At 39.3% G+C, this 14,325-nt stretch overlaps 1 protein-coding gene across 5 annotated transcripts in view; it reads right to left on the bottom strand.

Annotated features, from left to right (window-relative positions):
• MARK1 (microtubule affinity regulating kinase 1) overlaps window positions 1-14,325 on the bottom strand; it is a 116,630-nt gene that overhangs the window by 11,095 nt on the left and 91,210 nt on the right. For 4 of the 5 annotated variants that reach the window (XM_025420970.3, XM_025420966.3, XM_025420968.3 and 1 more), the window contains exons 10-16: window positions 13,784-13,883; window positions 12,637-12,749; window positions 9,774-9,927; window positions 9,278-9,471; window positions 3,662-3,762; window positions 2,221-2,385; window positions 985-1,236 (exon numbers count right to left, since the gene is read on the bottom strand). In XM_025420970.3, coding sequence (XP_025276755.1) covers window positions 985-1,236; window positions 2,221-2,385; window positions 3,662-3,762; window positions 9,278-9,471; window positions 9,774-9,927; window positions 12,637-12,749; window positions 13,784-13,883 — 1,079 coding nt within the window. The remainder of the gene's footprint in view (window positions 1-984; window positions 1,237-2,220; window positions 2,386-3,661; window positions 3,763-9,277; window positions 9,472-9,773; window positions 9,928-12,636; window positions 12,750-13,783; window positions 13,884-14,325) is intronic. The other variant, XM_049106965.1, reaches the window with a different exon arrangement.

Genomic DNA, 14,325 nt, shown 5'->3' with positions numbered 1-14,325 from the left:
CCTGCTCAAACAACTCTATGGTATGGAGCTTTAGCTTTCCCCCCAATACAGACAGCCGTGCCTTCCTCTGGCCTCCCCCGACATGCTGTCTGAGCTGCCTCTGCAGCACGCATTCTGCTTTCTATCACAGCTGGCTGCTTACAGTCTGCCCCTTTCGGGACTGCATGAGTCTGGAGCACACAGATGCTGTCTTATTCATCTCTGTATCCTGCTGGGCACCTAGCACAGGGCTTTGTACATATAGGATTTTTGCAGGCTTTTAGGAGGACTTGATAATAGATCAAATGGACATCCACCTGAACTGTGTTCAGCAGTTCCTATAATCAATGTGTGCTGTGTGCTTAAGCTCACTTTGGAGAAAAGAGCACAATTCTGCTCTTTGATTAGAAGTTTACTAGCTCGTATTCATTTTGTGTTTGCTGTGTTTTGATGTTAAGCTTTTATGATGTTAAATTATATGTGTAATCTATGTGACTCCAGTACAAAGGCTTTTCACAAGGAAGAAAAAAAGGGTAAACTATATACTACTAGAGAGCGATTTAAAAGTATTCCTTTTTTTTTTTAAAGTATTCCTAAAAAAATAAAAATAAAAATAAAAGTATTCCTAAAAAGGAAGGAAGGATAAATGGTCCTTATTCTGAAGGACAAATGGAAACCCATTATTTCCTTTTTTGAAAATCAAGGCTTTTGAGAAGGGGATAATCTGTTTATTAAAAACACACTTTTTTTTTAATGTCAAGTTTTACTCTTTCTCTATTCTACAGAACTAAAAAAATTCTTATCTTGCTCTTTTTTTTTTTTTTTTTCCTGAGGGAAGAATACTTTATGTCCTCGATTTTCTTCTTCAAATTTCTGTAAAAGAGGAGCTCTAGTGAAATGCCATGAAACCATTTTGGAAAATTATCACAAAGGTGAAAGAAAAAACACGAAGTCTCCTTTGTAATTCCTAGAGGAAACAAAACACCACAGTACATTGGTACTGACCTGCGAACGAATTTGGATGTTATTTTGCTTATTATACCAGTTGATGTGCCCCTCCTGGCATGTGCAAACGTGCCCGTTTCGTGGGAAGGCGACGCGGGTGGCCCGTTGTAAGCAGCGCTGCGACGCTCCCGGAGCTGCTCACCATGAAAAGTGCTTCGGCTTGAGCTCCCCCGGGGGAAGCGGGTTCGGTCTGGAGTGGTGGCACTGATACTGTGAGCAGATGGGGAAGCAGCAGGCACTCTCTGGGTTGCACTGTTGGGACGAATTAAGAGATCTTAGAAGAACGACAGAGAAAACTTGCACTCATTCTAAAAACTACCACAACAAAAACAAAACAAAAATAAATTAAAAAAGTAAATAAAAACTATCAAAAACTTGCCAGAGCTACCTTTCCGAGGTTCTATTTCACCTGTTCCCATTAGAGAGGCACGGGGGGTAACTGTATTTAGGGTATCGCTGTATGGAGGGGGATAACATTTCAGTTTGAAACTAAATGCCTTTTTATAAAAATACAGTTATTAAGATGAAGAAGTTATTGACACCTGGATACAAACACTCTTCTGTATCAGGAATGCCAAACCGGGGATGCTGCAAAAACTAAACCATTCAGCACTGTGTAACATGAATGTTGTCACTCCTCAAAAAGCATCTGAATGAACCATTTCGTATTTACACGCAGGCCTCATGGATGGCACAATGCTACGTGCGACACTACGGACGTCAGTAACAAACCTAACTAAAGGTGCTCCTGAATTTGAGGAATCCTAACGCAGACCAATCCTGGAAAAACAGGCGTATAATTTCATATACCTAAAAGGGTTCTTTGAGATCATCTCTTTCCCTGATAAACAAAAAGGCTGATTAAAAAAAAAAAAAAAAAGAAAAAAAAGTAACTGGCAGTAGCTAGGATTACCCGGAGGTCTCCATTCCCAGTCTCCTATATATATATATTTTTTAACCATAAACAAATTCAATTTACCTGAATGACAAATTGGGCAGCAATACTTTATGGATGGATTTAAAACAAAATCCTTAAAGAAAATTCCTCTAGAAAATTATTTAAATCATATACAACATTTTTGAAAACAGGTCGAGTGTGGTGTGTTCAGGTTACAATTCCACCTTTCCCTCTGCTACAAACACCGAATCTTCTCAGAAAGCTCTCGATGTGATGGTGCCTAGCATGTGTTTTTACACGGTGCTATGTTTTTAAACGAAATGCACCCAGCACGTTACCCGGGCCGGTAAGCTTCAGAGCCGTCTTTAATGGTTGGCAGTGTAACTTTAATAGGATGGCCAGAAGTGGACATGGACTTCTGGTGGCGGGGTCGTGCTGAGGGGACAGCAGAAGCCACAGCAGAGCCTGCAGAAGATATGCTACTTGCGGACATCTCCGTAAGGCTTTCGACAGAAAACAGTTGAGAAGACCATAGAAATGTAAAAGAGAAGAGAAATCACACTTTACTAACATTTAAGAAATAGATTTTTAAAAAACTAAATTGACTACACCTTTCATGATTGAGACACTTAAAAAGAAATGAACACTAGTGGCATTCTTAGTGACTAACAAACCAATATTCTTGCCAAAAAATGTACAGAGTGAATTCATCACCACCTTCCATGGAAAAGATCGCATACGCCCTTGCTCTATAAATGTGAATCTGAGAAGCTATGAAATTAATGATCGGAGGAGACCTTTTCCACTTTCCAAAAGTCGCAGTTTGGTGTAATGTGTTGCTGTGGTTTACTTTCCCTTATATAATAAATAATTCATAATTATAGCAAAAATACTGTCTCTGGAACAGTATTTCTCTGGAACTGGAACATCATCAAGACACTTTCAGCTCGTATTATTAATCAATAGGTTAAATGTCATAGATTAGGACTTGGTATAGGAAAAGTAATAAAGTCAGAAATCAATCTTCAGCTCCTTTTCTAGCCTCAAGGATCTTATGTCTGAGGAAGATATACGTTTACCTTCATGTGCCTTATAGTAACACTTACTTCATGTGTCTATTAATTGGAAGGAAACAAATGTTAAGCATGGTCTGCCCAGTCCACTGAGATGACAAGGGACGGAGCTAAGAAGAGAATTTTATGAGAACAGGCTCCCGGCTGTTTTGTACTATATCGATGAAGAGCCCTTTACAACTCAAAATGAAAAGAAGCTACATTTTTAAAATAGAATATGATTTGTTGTAATTTAAAACATGTTGGGAATTCCATGGTTCCCAATGATCAGCCAAGACAGCTGCCTTTCTTTAGAGGAAGGAAAACAGAACCTTCATGGTTTCGATACAATAATGACTTGATGGGAAGGGGAAGGATACCAAGAAGTGAAGGCTGAAAAAAGAGGATACAAAGGAAGCAGTAGGTATATAATAAGACTCAAATTAAGAAGATCAGATGTGGAAGGTATGATCTGCTTTGTTACAGGGAAACATTTACTATCAGATTTTATTCAGCAATTCTTGGGTTAAGAGATCCTGTTTTCCCAAATATGTTCCCACTCTTCTGTGCTGGTATAGAAGGGAGATGCCCTAGTAAGAATGGTCAGTTGCCACTGTACTCTCGAGTTCCCTTTCCTCTTGACCCATTCAGCTGTTTACAGGTGTTTTAGCACAAGCAGTAATGCACGATGACAACCAAGTTGGTACCACATGGCACTGACATTTACCTGCTGTCTTTTCCATTCTGCAATGCCGCATATCGATCTGTGGTCCTTTCACAGACATATGTGTTCCTTCTTGCCATGCTACCTCCAGGATATACATTGCTCTTTAAAAAGAAAAAAAAATCCATCTTAAAATTCTAACTGTAGTTGTGGAAGGTCAAATAAATGAATTGAAGTTGCAAAGGACTTTGAAAAAAAAAAAATCCATGATAGAGTTTTCATTTATCAGAACCTTATGTTAACAAGCTCAATCTCACACGTCCCTCCCTCCCTCTCTCTGTTAGATGGCAGAAGTGACTGGCAAAGCATGACAAGCTCATTAAGGTTTTAGCTTGTTGTCCTGCAGGTGCAGTGAGCAGTTGTTTGGAAGCAACAAGAAAGCTGGGCTTTTATTCTCTCCCCTATGAGCTGGTGGCAGGGAGAAGGGCAGGGGAGTGGTACAGGCAGCTCTATGGGACCAGGAACAAGAGACAACTCCCCAAGAAATATTATCACACACTGGAAACCTGTGGTAGTGACAGTGGTGGCTCCTGGAAGCCTGCAGGCTGCCATTCACCCGCTCAGGGAATCCCCCAGTCAATGGTAACGTTAAGGAGGCTAAGTTCCCGGGGTCAGAGGCATGCCCTGCTGCGGCCACCGACAGGGGTGTGTGGTGCCTCAGGATATTCTCTCGTTGCAGGTCTTAGAGCCAGAGGGCAAGCCAAGTCTGAGAAGCAAGCTCTGGAGTAAGAGAATAAGCAAAAGGGACAGGATCTCCTTATCATGCACACAACAGTGATCTGTATCCCCTGTTGCTGTGCCTGCTGAAATCTGGACTAGTTACTAGTACTAAACTATATAGGAATGATTTTTCTTTTTTTTTTTAAAAGATTTTATTTATTTATTCATGACAGACACACACACAGAGAGAGGCAGAGACACAGGCAGAGGGAGAAGCAGGCTCCATGCAGGGAGCCTGACGTGGGACTCGATCTCGGGTCTCCAGGATCATACCTCAGGCCGAAGGTGGCACCAAACCGCTGCCATTGGGGCTGCCCTAGGAATGAGTTTTAAAAGGGACACATCCTCCTCTGTTTAATCCTCACTCCAAGAGATAAACAATTCCTTATTTCTGGCTAATCTAGCTTTCACTGTTCTCTGGAATACATAACTAACTTAAAATTTGCTTACTCAAATTTAAGTTCGAGGATTAGTAGATATATGCCTCGACTAAATTTGGAGGAACAAAAAAAAAAAAAGCCTTATTTAAAAGCCTTAATTAAACAAAACTGTTTAAGTGAAGATTCAAACTTTTCAACAGTGCAGTTTCCTGGGTGGAAGGAATTCTGTCACCATCTACATAAAAAACACAAAAACTGTAAAAGTATAGCCAAACAGAGGAATATTATTAAGGATATTTTTTAGGTAAGACACTGTCCATGTTAAGTGAAGGCAAAGAAGCAGGTTTCGTGATGGAGAGATCCATTATGAAACTAGCTTGTGTAACAGTTCTTAAAGAACCTTTACTTTCAATAATTTCATCATTTTGGCTAAATTGTCAAATAAGTAACTTAAATGTGAACAGATTCCTGGTTGATTGTTTCTGGCCATTTTCAGTAGCACTACTTTGCTTCTCAGAGTGACAGGTGACCGGTTTGTCCTGCAAGACTGTGTCTTCTGGGCTCACCACCCTCATGCACCACCTCCCTATCCTTGCCCCTCAGATGCCAGTGATACCAGGTGCAGTAGCCCCCCGGGCACACTTAGGATGTGATCATGCAACAGTTACAGAAACACAGGCTCACTGATCCCATGTGACAGAGGGTCAGCTACAAAACTAACCTTTAGAATTGATCTTCAGTAAGGTTCTGTCTGTTTAGGATTTGGGGACTAGATATAAAACTACCCTTGCAGACCTCTGAATTTTCAGTTTGGCAACTTCCCTAAAGTGGATATACACATTTTCCTGCATTTCCCAAGAAACCAGCCCTGTGTAGGCAATTTCTCTGGGCTAATTTTATACTAAACTGATTGCATTTTATATAATTATACTATAATTTTTATATAAAATGTTTTATACTATAATCATTATAGCATTTTCAGCCTTTCTGAGTTTCCCTGAAAGTAGCAGCAGCTCTTTCCTCGTTTTTTGTTTTTTTTTTAAAGATGATCTTTTTTTAAAAAAGGTGATTGATAGTATTTTTTACAGGATACAAAATTTTATATTTTGTATTATTTACATACAATAGATAATATTGAAAATCACATTTACAAGTTTTATTGTCTTTCTGATGAAATAATAGTGTAATATATTTGCATCTTCCAAACTCAACATTTGGCTTCCAAGTTTCTAGGCTAGCCAAGAGCTTATTACCATCAATTCCTACATGCAAAATTTTTGGATGGGAATTTCTTTTTTTTTTTAAAGATTTAATTTATTTATTCATGAAAGACACACAGAAAGAGTCAGAGACACAGGCAGAGGGAGAAGCAGGCTCCTTGCAGGGGAGCCCGATGCGGGACTCAATCCCAGGACTCTGGGACCACGCCAGACCATGCCCTGAGCTGAAGGCAGATGCTTAACCACTGGAGCCACTCAGGCATCCCTGGATGGGAATTTCTTGAAGGGAAAAATATTAAGTTTGTTCTTCCTGCGTATTACTGCAGAAAGAGTCCTAAGATCTCTCACAAATACAAACACTCCCATCATTTAGACTCTCTAATATGGGTGATGAACAATAAAAGAGGTGATTTCGATCACCAACAAATTTCACCAACCATTACATCTATTTAACGACTTATCTCAGAACTCATTCCACTGCCAATATCACCCTTAAGTCATGCGGTAGACTAATGTTAGGTAATACTGTCAATAAATCAAGCTTACAAATAAGAGCTTTTACTGTTGGTTTAAAAAGCCTCCTGGTTTTATACACATTAAAAATACTGTTAAACTATATCACCTACTAAATTATCTATGCATCTTAAGGGTATTATTTATTTTTCCATCAGAAAGTAAAAAGCCATCAGAGGAGAGAGGTGGGTGGGGGATGGGTGAAACAGGTGAGGAGGATGAGGGAGGGCACTTTTGACGACCACCAGGTGTTGTGTGGAAGTGCTGAATCACCCTATGGTACACCTGAAACTAATACTACACTGTATGTTAGCTAACTGGGATTTAAATAAAAACTTGAAATGTGAAAAGCCATGCCACGCTATTCAAGTGAATCTATTAGATCTCATTTATAGACAAGTAATACTCACTGGTAAAAATGTTAATTTTTTCAATCAATATTTTATAACATGACAGAGCCTAGATTATAAATGCTCAAGGTCCTTCCTCCTGGACATCGCCTCAAAGAAAAAGGATTAAAGCTACGTATTTGGCTTTTGCACTTTGGGGTCAGCAAACTTTCTGTGAGGAATCAATGACAAACATTTTACGCTCTGTGGGCCACGCCATCAATGTCACCCACAGTCTGGGAAATGCAAATTAAAAACAAAAAGGATATTTTTTTTTTGTTTTTTTGCCCCTCAGGCAAAGATTTTAAAGATCGATAATATCCAGTTGTTGATGAGCTTGTGGAGATATAATTACTCTCTAATTATTCCAGCCATTAAAATCACCCTGGCAGTATTTATTAAAAATTTAAATGTGCATATTCCAAGGATACACACTTAGCCAGGAGCATACATTTGCACACATTAGCACCCGGGCTCTGGATTGGGGGGAAGGGAGTAAGGATGGAGGCTGCACACTCAAGGGGACCATGTGCCACACAAACTGAGGAGTCGGATGAGCCACCTGAGGTGAAACATGTCACCCAGAAACCAAGCTTCTGAGCATGTATTTAACAGAAATACAATAATAGCCTAAGTGTACAAGAATGAATACTCTGAAAAACAAAATTCTGAACACTCCACAAATAATTGAAGAAATTATGATACACAGGTTTATTATTAATATAGATGAAATAATGTGCAAGTTTTAAGACTGTAGGAGACCTAGGCGTTCTGCTGTAAAAGGACTCGATAACATTTTAAGTAAGAAAAATTAAAATGTCATAGATATAGTATGATCTCATTTTTATAAAAAATAAATCTTGTATGACGTATATATTCATTTTTGTTTTCCTTAAAAAGCAAAATCTATAAAGGAATTCATCCCAAATGATAACACTAGTTATACTGGAAGCTGAATATAGAAGGTAAGAGATTAGAAAAGGTAAACTATTAATTTTACTTGAGATACTTCTGAACTGTTAAAATTAAACAAGCTATATTATTTTGGCTTCTCATACTGCCAAAATTAATACAGTAAATTAAGATAAATTTAGTACTAAGTGGCTCAGAACAAAATTTTTCTACCAGAATCTTTTGGTATGCATGCATGCATTCATTTGAGAGAGCAAGCAAGCTAGTGAACAGGATGGGTGGGGGCAGAGGGAGAGAAAGAGAGAATCTCAAGCAGATGCCCTGCTGAGTGCAGAGTCTGAGGCAGGGCTTGATCTCAGGACCCTGAGATCATGACTGACTCTGAGACCATGACCGGAGCTGAAATCAAGAGTCGGATGCTTAACCAACTGAGCCATCCAGGGGGCCCCTCTACCTCATTTATTCATTCATTCACTCATTCATTCATTCAAAGATTTTATGTATTTATCTGAGGAAGAAAGTAAGCGACAGAGCATGAGCAGGGGACGGGCAAAGGGAAGAAGCAGATTCCCCACTGAGCAGGGAGCCTGACTCGGGGCTTGATCCCAAGACCCCAGGATTGTGATCTGAGCTCAAGACAGACGCTTAACCAAGTGAGCCACCCAGGTGCCCCTGAATCTTTTTAATATGAAGTTTTTTCATCTTTCTTTGTTATTATTTCTTCAAATATTTCTACCTCTTCATTGTGTGCCCTGTCCTTTCTAAATCTGTATCATCTAGATGTTTCCAATTCTACTTCCATCCTTCATATATCTTTTTTTATATTTTCTCTTTATTCCTATAAAGAATAGTCTTACAAGAGAAGGCCTCAATCTATCTTCTAGCTCCCATTAAAATTTCTAAAATTTGCTGAGGTTTTTTTTTTGTTGTTGTTGTTTTAAGATTATTTGAGAGAGAGAGAGAATCCTCAAGCAGACTCCACACTGTGTGGGAGCCCGATCATTAGATCATGACCTGAGGCAAAATCAAGACTCAACCAATTGAACCACCCAGGTGGCCCCTACAAATTTGCTATTTTAATTGGATAATGTGAGCTAACTTTATAAATGAAGTCTTCCTTCATTGAACCACTCACTTGAAATATAAAATTAAGTGTACCAATACAGTTTTTAGTAATTATTACAAACAGGAAAAATGAGGCAGGAAAGTTTAATGTACCATTTTATGGTGAGGTTTCTAAGTCTTATTTTGAGGTAAGTGTTATTTTAAGAATTCATGGGGGTTTTTTTGATTTTTTTTTTTTTGTTGTTGTTCTTAAAATGCAATCATGAGAAGCTTGGCCTCCTTTGCGTGTTATTTAAATGTATGACTCACTTTAAAATTTTGAAACGTGTTTTTAGAAAAGGATAAAGTTTTTCAAAGATTGTACCAAAAATATCTGACAACAACCACAACAAATTGCAATATTCTGGAGTATTTACTCACACTTGGAATAGTTGAAGATTTCTTCCTCTCTGGCCCCACAAGAGGGCTTGCAGTCATCTCGCTTTTTGAACCAACTGTTGTGCTGCCAAGCTTACGAGCTAGGTCTTTGTCCCATTCCTCTTTCTGTTCACTTTCCACGCTATTAGCCTGAGGCCTTTTGGTATATGATACAGCAGGGGGAATGGATGGACCAGCTATAACAAAATTAAAGAGTATAATGAGCTGAAAATCAACTGACACAGTTTTGCCTCACGAACAAAAACTCTAAATTAAAAATATCTTTATTTGCATATTTTATACCCAGAACTCACATTAAACTGTTTGATTACAAAAATTAGGTCAGTCCCTAAAAAGGGGGTTACATTAATCATGCACTAATATAAATCTGTGACAACGGATGACACAAGCACATAAAGACGTGAGTGTACAATGCTCAGTGAATACAAGTTTGGGTAGTATTGATCTGTCTTTTCACTTATTTGACTTTTCCCCCCACCATGATCACTGAAACGCCGCTGCTTCTGGTTTGCGGAGATGCTCCGCTGGACCTTCAGGTGAGCAGGGGACTGGAGGCTGCTGTTGTTCAGGTCACTGCTGGGCCGTGACCTCTGACACAAGCTTCCGCTGGACAACGATTCACCGCCTTCAAACTATAAGAAAAAAGAGCACAAAGATGTTAAAGTGTTTATGCAAACAATATATACTCTTGATTGATGTTCTAATCTATTCCAAGCCATACAAAGAGAAATCAGCATTGAAAAGAAAAAAAGTTTTGATAGAGAACTGCAAGCTGGCAACCAGGAAGGCAGGGAACTGGCCAGCATGTGCTCCCATGGGTACACGTGCTCTTCTGTGATTTTGTACAAATGGCTTTGGATCTTTAGTTTAGTCAAAACACAGAACATAGCTACCAATTATTGAGTGGTAATTATATGGTAGGCTAAGGTAGCTACGGTAGCTTTCCATATGTTGCTTTGTTTAGTCATTACAACAATGCAATTGTTTATTAACCTCAACTTTATAGATGGAAAGCCTGTGGTGAAGAGAATCAAGGGACATCTTTGGGATTCAAACTTAGGATACAGTCCAAAATTTTAACTTCACATGCATTTTTTTCCTACATTTATGGAGCAAAATTGGATTTATTGGCTCTGATTAAGAAGTGTATCTATTTAGATAAGCATGGTAAATCAGAGATTGATACACTATCCCTCTCTATGTAACACAAAAGATGTTTTGTTGCTGGCAAACTTCTCACTGAATCACTGGCATCCCAATGGAAAATCTAAATTCATATGTAAAGATACTAATGGCAAATAGCAAAGTAATATTGATGAAATTGGTAACAGACAACACAGCACACTGTAATGTGCCAGGAACTGTTCTAAGAACTGTGGAAGTATAAATTCATTTAACCCTCTCGATGACCCACAGAGGTAAGTACTATTATTTTCATTTCATGGACTGGGGATCTGAAGCACAGAGAAATTAAGGACAGCATCCAAGCTGCACAGTCAGTGTCTGTGCTGGGATGGGGGAGGGGTGGGGATTCAAACCCAGTGAACTGGCTCCAAAGTTCAGGCTCTTACTACTTCTAGTAGCCTCATTAGTTTATACTCAATACAATTCAAACTTCATTTTAATTCACGCATGGGCTGGGTTGTATACTTGTAATGCTAGTGCTTCATTTATATTTCAATTAATAGGAAAATTAAAGCTACCAGGAGTACAATCTAAAACCTAAGTAGAAAATCAAAGACTTTAGACATAACCAATTATACTATTTCCAACTTTTTAAAAGATTTTATTTATTTGACACAGAGAGGGTATAAGCAGGGAGAGCGGGAGAGGGAGAAGGAGGCTCCCCAGAGCAGGGAGTCCAATGCAGGACTCTATCCCAAGACCCTGAGATCATGACCTGAGCTGAAGGCAGTTGCTTAACTGACTGGGCCACCCAGGCGCCCCTATTTCCCACTTCTTAAAATTCTCTTGATTTGGTTTCCTTGGTACCACTTCTCCAACTATTAGTGCCTCCATTGAGACTTCTCTCCTCCATTGGAGTAACAGTACACACTTGGTAGAGCCAGAGAGGATGAGATGAATTAATAGGAGTGAATAAAGTCCTTAGAACAGCTGTTGGCATGTTAATGGGTGTGCTCCTCTGACGACAGCTCCCAAATCTATTAATGCTGCTGGAGTCATTCCCTCCAAGCCAGACCTTTAGAAGCCAAATGTCTCCTGAACAGCCCTGCCCAACAGGAATCTCAAGTTCAACCATCCCAAATAGAATGAACTTCCCATTTTCCCCTTGAAATCCACTCTTTTCATATTCTGGGAAATATATCGTATAAAACCAGTCACCTATGCTAGAAACCTGAGGGTCTCTCATATCCTCAGGTTACCACACCCTGTTAATTCTACTGTGGGTGCCTGTCCTTCTCTATGTCCCAGAGGACCCATGCCTGCCCCTGATCAGAGCAGCAGCACACTAAATCACCCTGCTGACTGCACATCTCCCCTCCAGATCAAGGGCTCCTTGAGAGCACAGACTTTCTCATCTTCCTGGTTGCAGTACGCAGCATAGTTTCCAGGACAGAACAGATTCAATAAATGTCAGCTGAATGTACTGCTTTCACTAACAGTTACTATCTAATTAAAAATAATTTCAGTCTATTCTATAAAATGCCTCCCACAGATGTCTAATTGTTAACAAACTGTCCATGCCCTCGGCTCTGTTCTTGACTCTCAATTTATACCTTTGTATTTGTTGTCCTAAAGGATCATTTGCTTTTATGTTTCAACCACCATCTGTACAGTTATTTCCTGAATCTATCTCCTTACTATAGATCTCTCCTGGCCTTGCGAATTCCCAACTGCAAGTATCAAAGCCACCTGATGCTCCCTCTACAAGGTTAAGTGTCACCAAACAACCTTTTCCTATTCCCATTCTTTCAAATCATTTCAAATATATGTTTCGTTTTAAATGCTGTCCCTTCCTCGGTTTCTCTTCCTATATTTCCTGCATACCCAGAATGACCATGTTACCTTTGGCAGGCCCGTTGCTTTCGGACACACAACTCTGGGGGATTTCATGCTCCAAGACTAGACTGTGTGTGCCTCTCAGAGCTAAGCAAGGCACCTGGTTTGCTCTTTCAGAGCAAAGTCTCCCCTGGCACTTGAAAATGAAATCAGTTCCTAACTTAGCATCTTGAGTTTGAATCCTAAAAGGAAAATGTTAGGGTCTTTATATTATTTTTGATACCACACAGAATAAAGGTGCTAACATTAATTATATCTTAGCTGTCATTTGTCTCCAGAAATAATTAGCATTAACCTTTTTAAAAAGGTAAAGAACTTACTTCAGGTGGTTTTCTACCTAGAAGAATATAAGTAGCCATAACTTCATCATATTTCTGATTTATTAAGGCGTCATTTATCTCATCTCGTGCAAAACCCATGGTGACCATGATGTCTAGAAATAAAAAGAAATTTTCTGAAAATGGGTTTATTTTCATAAACAAACCAAAAAATATAAGGAAGCTTGCCAACATAAAGTCTGAAAACTAAGTTCTAAAATTTTAAAGTGTAATGTTAACTATAAAAAGTTCTGGATTAATATACAGATACTGCATACTTAGATCCTATACATTCAAAGTTTTTCATGCAGAAACCATCTGTATCATGGGACCCATACTCATGCGCCTAGCGCACTTCTCACCACCTAACATGTTCCTGAGTTGAGTGCCTCTGTCCAGCCAGACACACTATCTGTGACACTCCCAAAATCCCTTCTTCTCTCTTTTTGTCAATCTCGTAACACACCCTCAGCCACACATGGAATCATTTCTCCCATCTTTTAACATTTCTGCTTTCTGATCTGAAGGCAGGTTGATTCTTCTTTGAAAGGTTGGATTCCACAGTTGTTGTTCTGCTCGGATTCCTAACCCCCTCGAATACCCTTCCTTGCTCCTCTGCTCTCGAGTCAGGAGCACAGTCAAGATGACTCAGCTGTGAGTTTCTGAGACTTTGGTAGTGAAGAGAACAGGTTGGAAGCAGAGCGCTGGATGGGTGTGGGAGGAAGCACCCTGCCAAGACACTGGGAAATAGGAAGGGGAGCAAAAGTGTTCATCCCCTTGGCTCAAGTGCCTCCACATTTTTGGTTAAAATACACACTATGTTTTACTGATACTTATTAATCTGATCACTGCTGACACTTAAACCAGTCATTCCTCCTGTTGGGGATTGCTGAAAGAAAAGAACAAGGTTCATCTACATTATTTTAATTTTTATATTACTGTTGTCAACAACTGAATTAGATTATAATGTACATGTGGACAAACTTGAAATTTGTAATGTTTGGTGCATATTTATGGAAAGAAAAGATGACAATGCAAGTATTTTTCAAATAAGAATTGTTTCCTATTTATATTTCTAAACACTATTTTAGTAGACTACAGGTCTCTTATAGCATAGAGACCGCACATCTCACAGTATTTAAATACTTACCTATTCTCTTCGTGTCATTGAAGTCCGGTTCAGGCTCAGCATATGGCTTTAGTTCTTCCTCTTCATGACCAACATTCATCCACCGATCTTTCATTATTTGCTAGGAAATAAACTTTACATTATGTTTGGCCAATCAGAATATTCCACTACTTATTTTAGGAAATGTGAAATTTTGGTTCACTCAACAAGAATAAGGTTTTCAATCTAAAGTTAGTTTCCAGTTTGATGGGGTACCTGGGAGGCTCAGTGGTTGAGCATCTGCCTTTGGTTCAGGGCAGGATCCAAGGTCCTGGGATAAGGTACCGCACTGGGCTCCCCCAGGGAGCCTCCTTCTCCCTCTGCCTATGTCTCTGTCTCTCTGTCACTCATGAATAAATAAATAATATCTTAAAAAAAAGAAAGCAGAGATCATGGGGAGTAGAAGTCAGGGTTTAGTCAATAAAGACAGCTCAGAGAATATGGCAGGGGAGAATGGTCAAAATGGAAGCCTAGCGTCAGGGATGAACAAGAATCTGGGTGAAGATAGAGATTGGTGTGAATTA

This window comes from Canis lupus, chromosome 38, assembly GCF_003254725.2.
Source record: "Canis lupus dingo isolate Sandy chromosome 38, ASM325472v2, whole genome shotgun sequence".
Lineage (NCBI taxonomy): Eukaryota > Metazoa > Chordata > Mammalia > Carnivora > Canidae > Canis > Canis lupus.
This window is presented reverse-complemented; position numbering and strand designations above follow the sequence as displayed.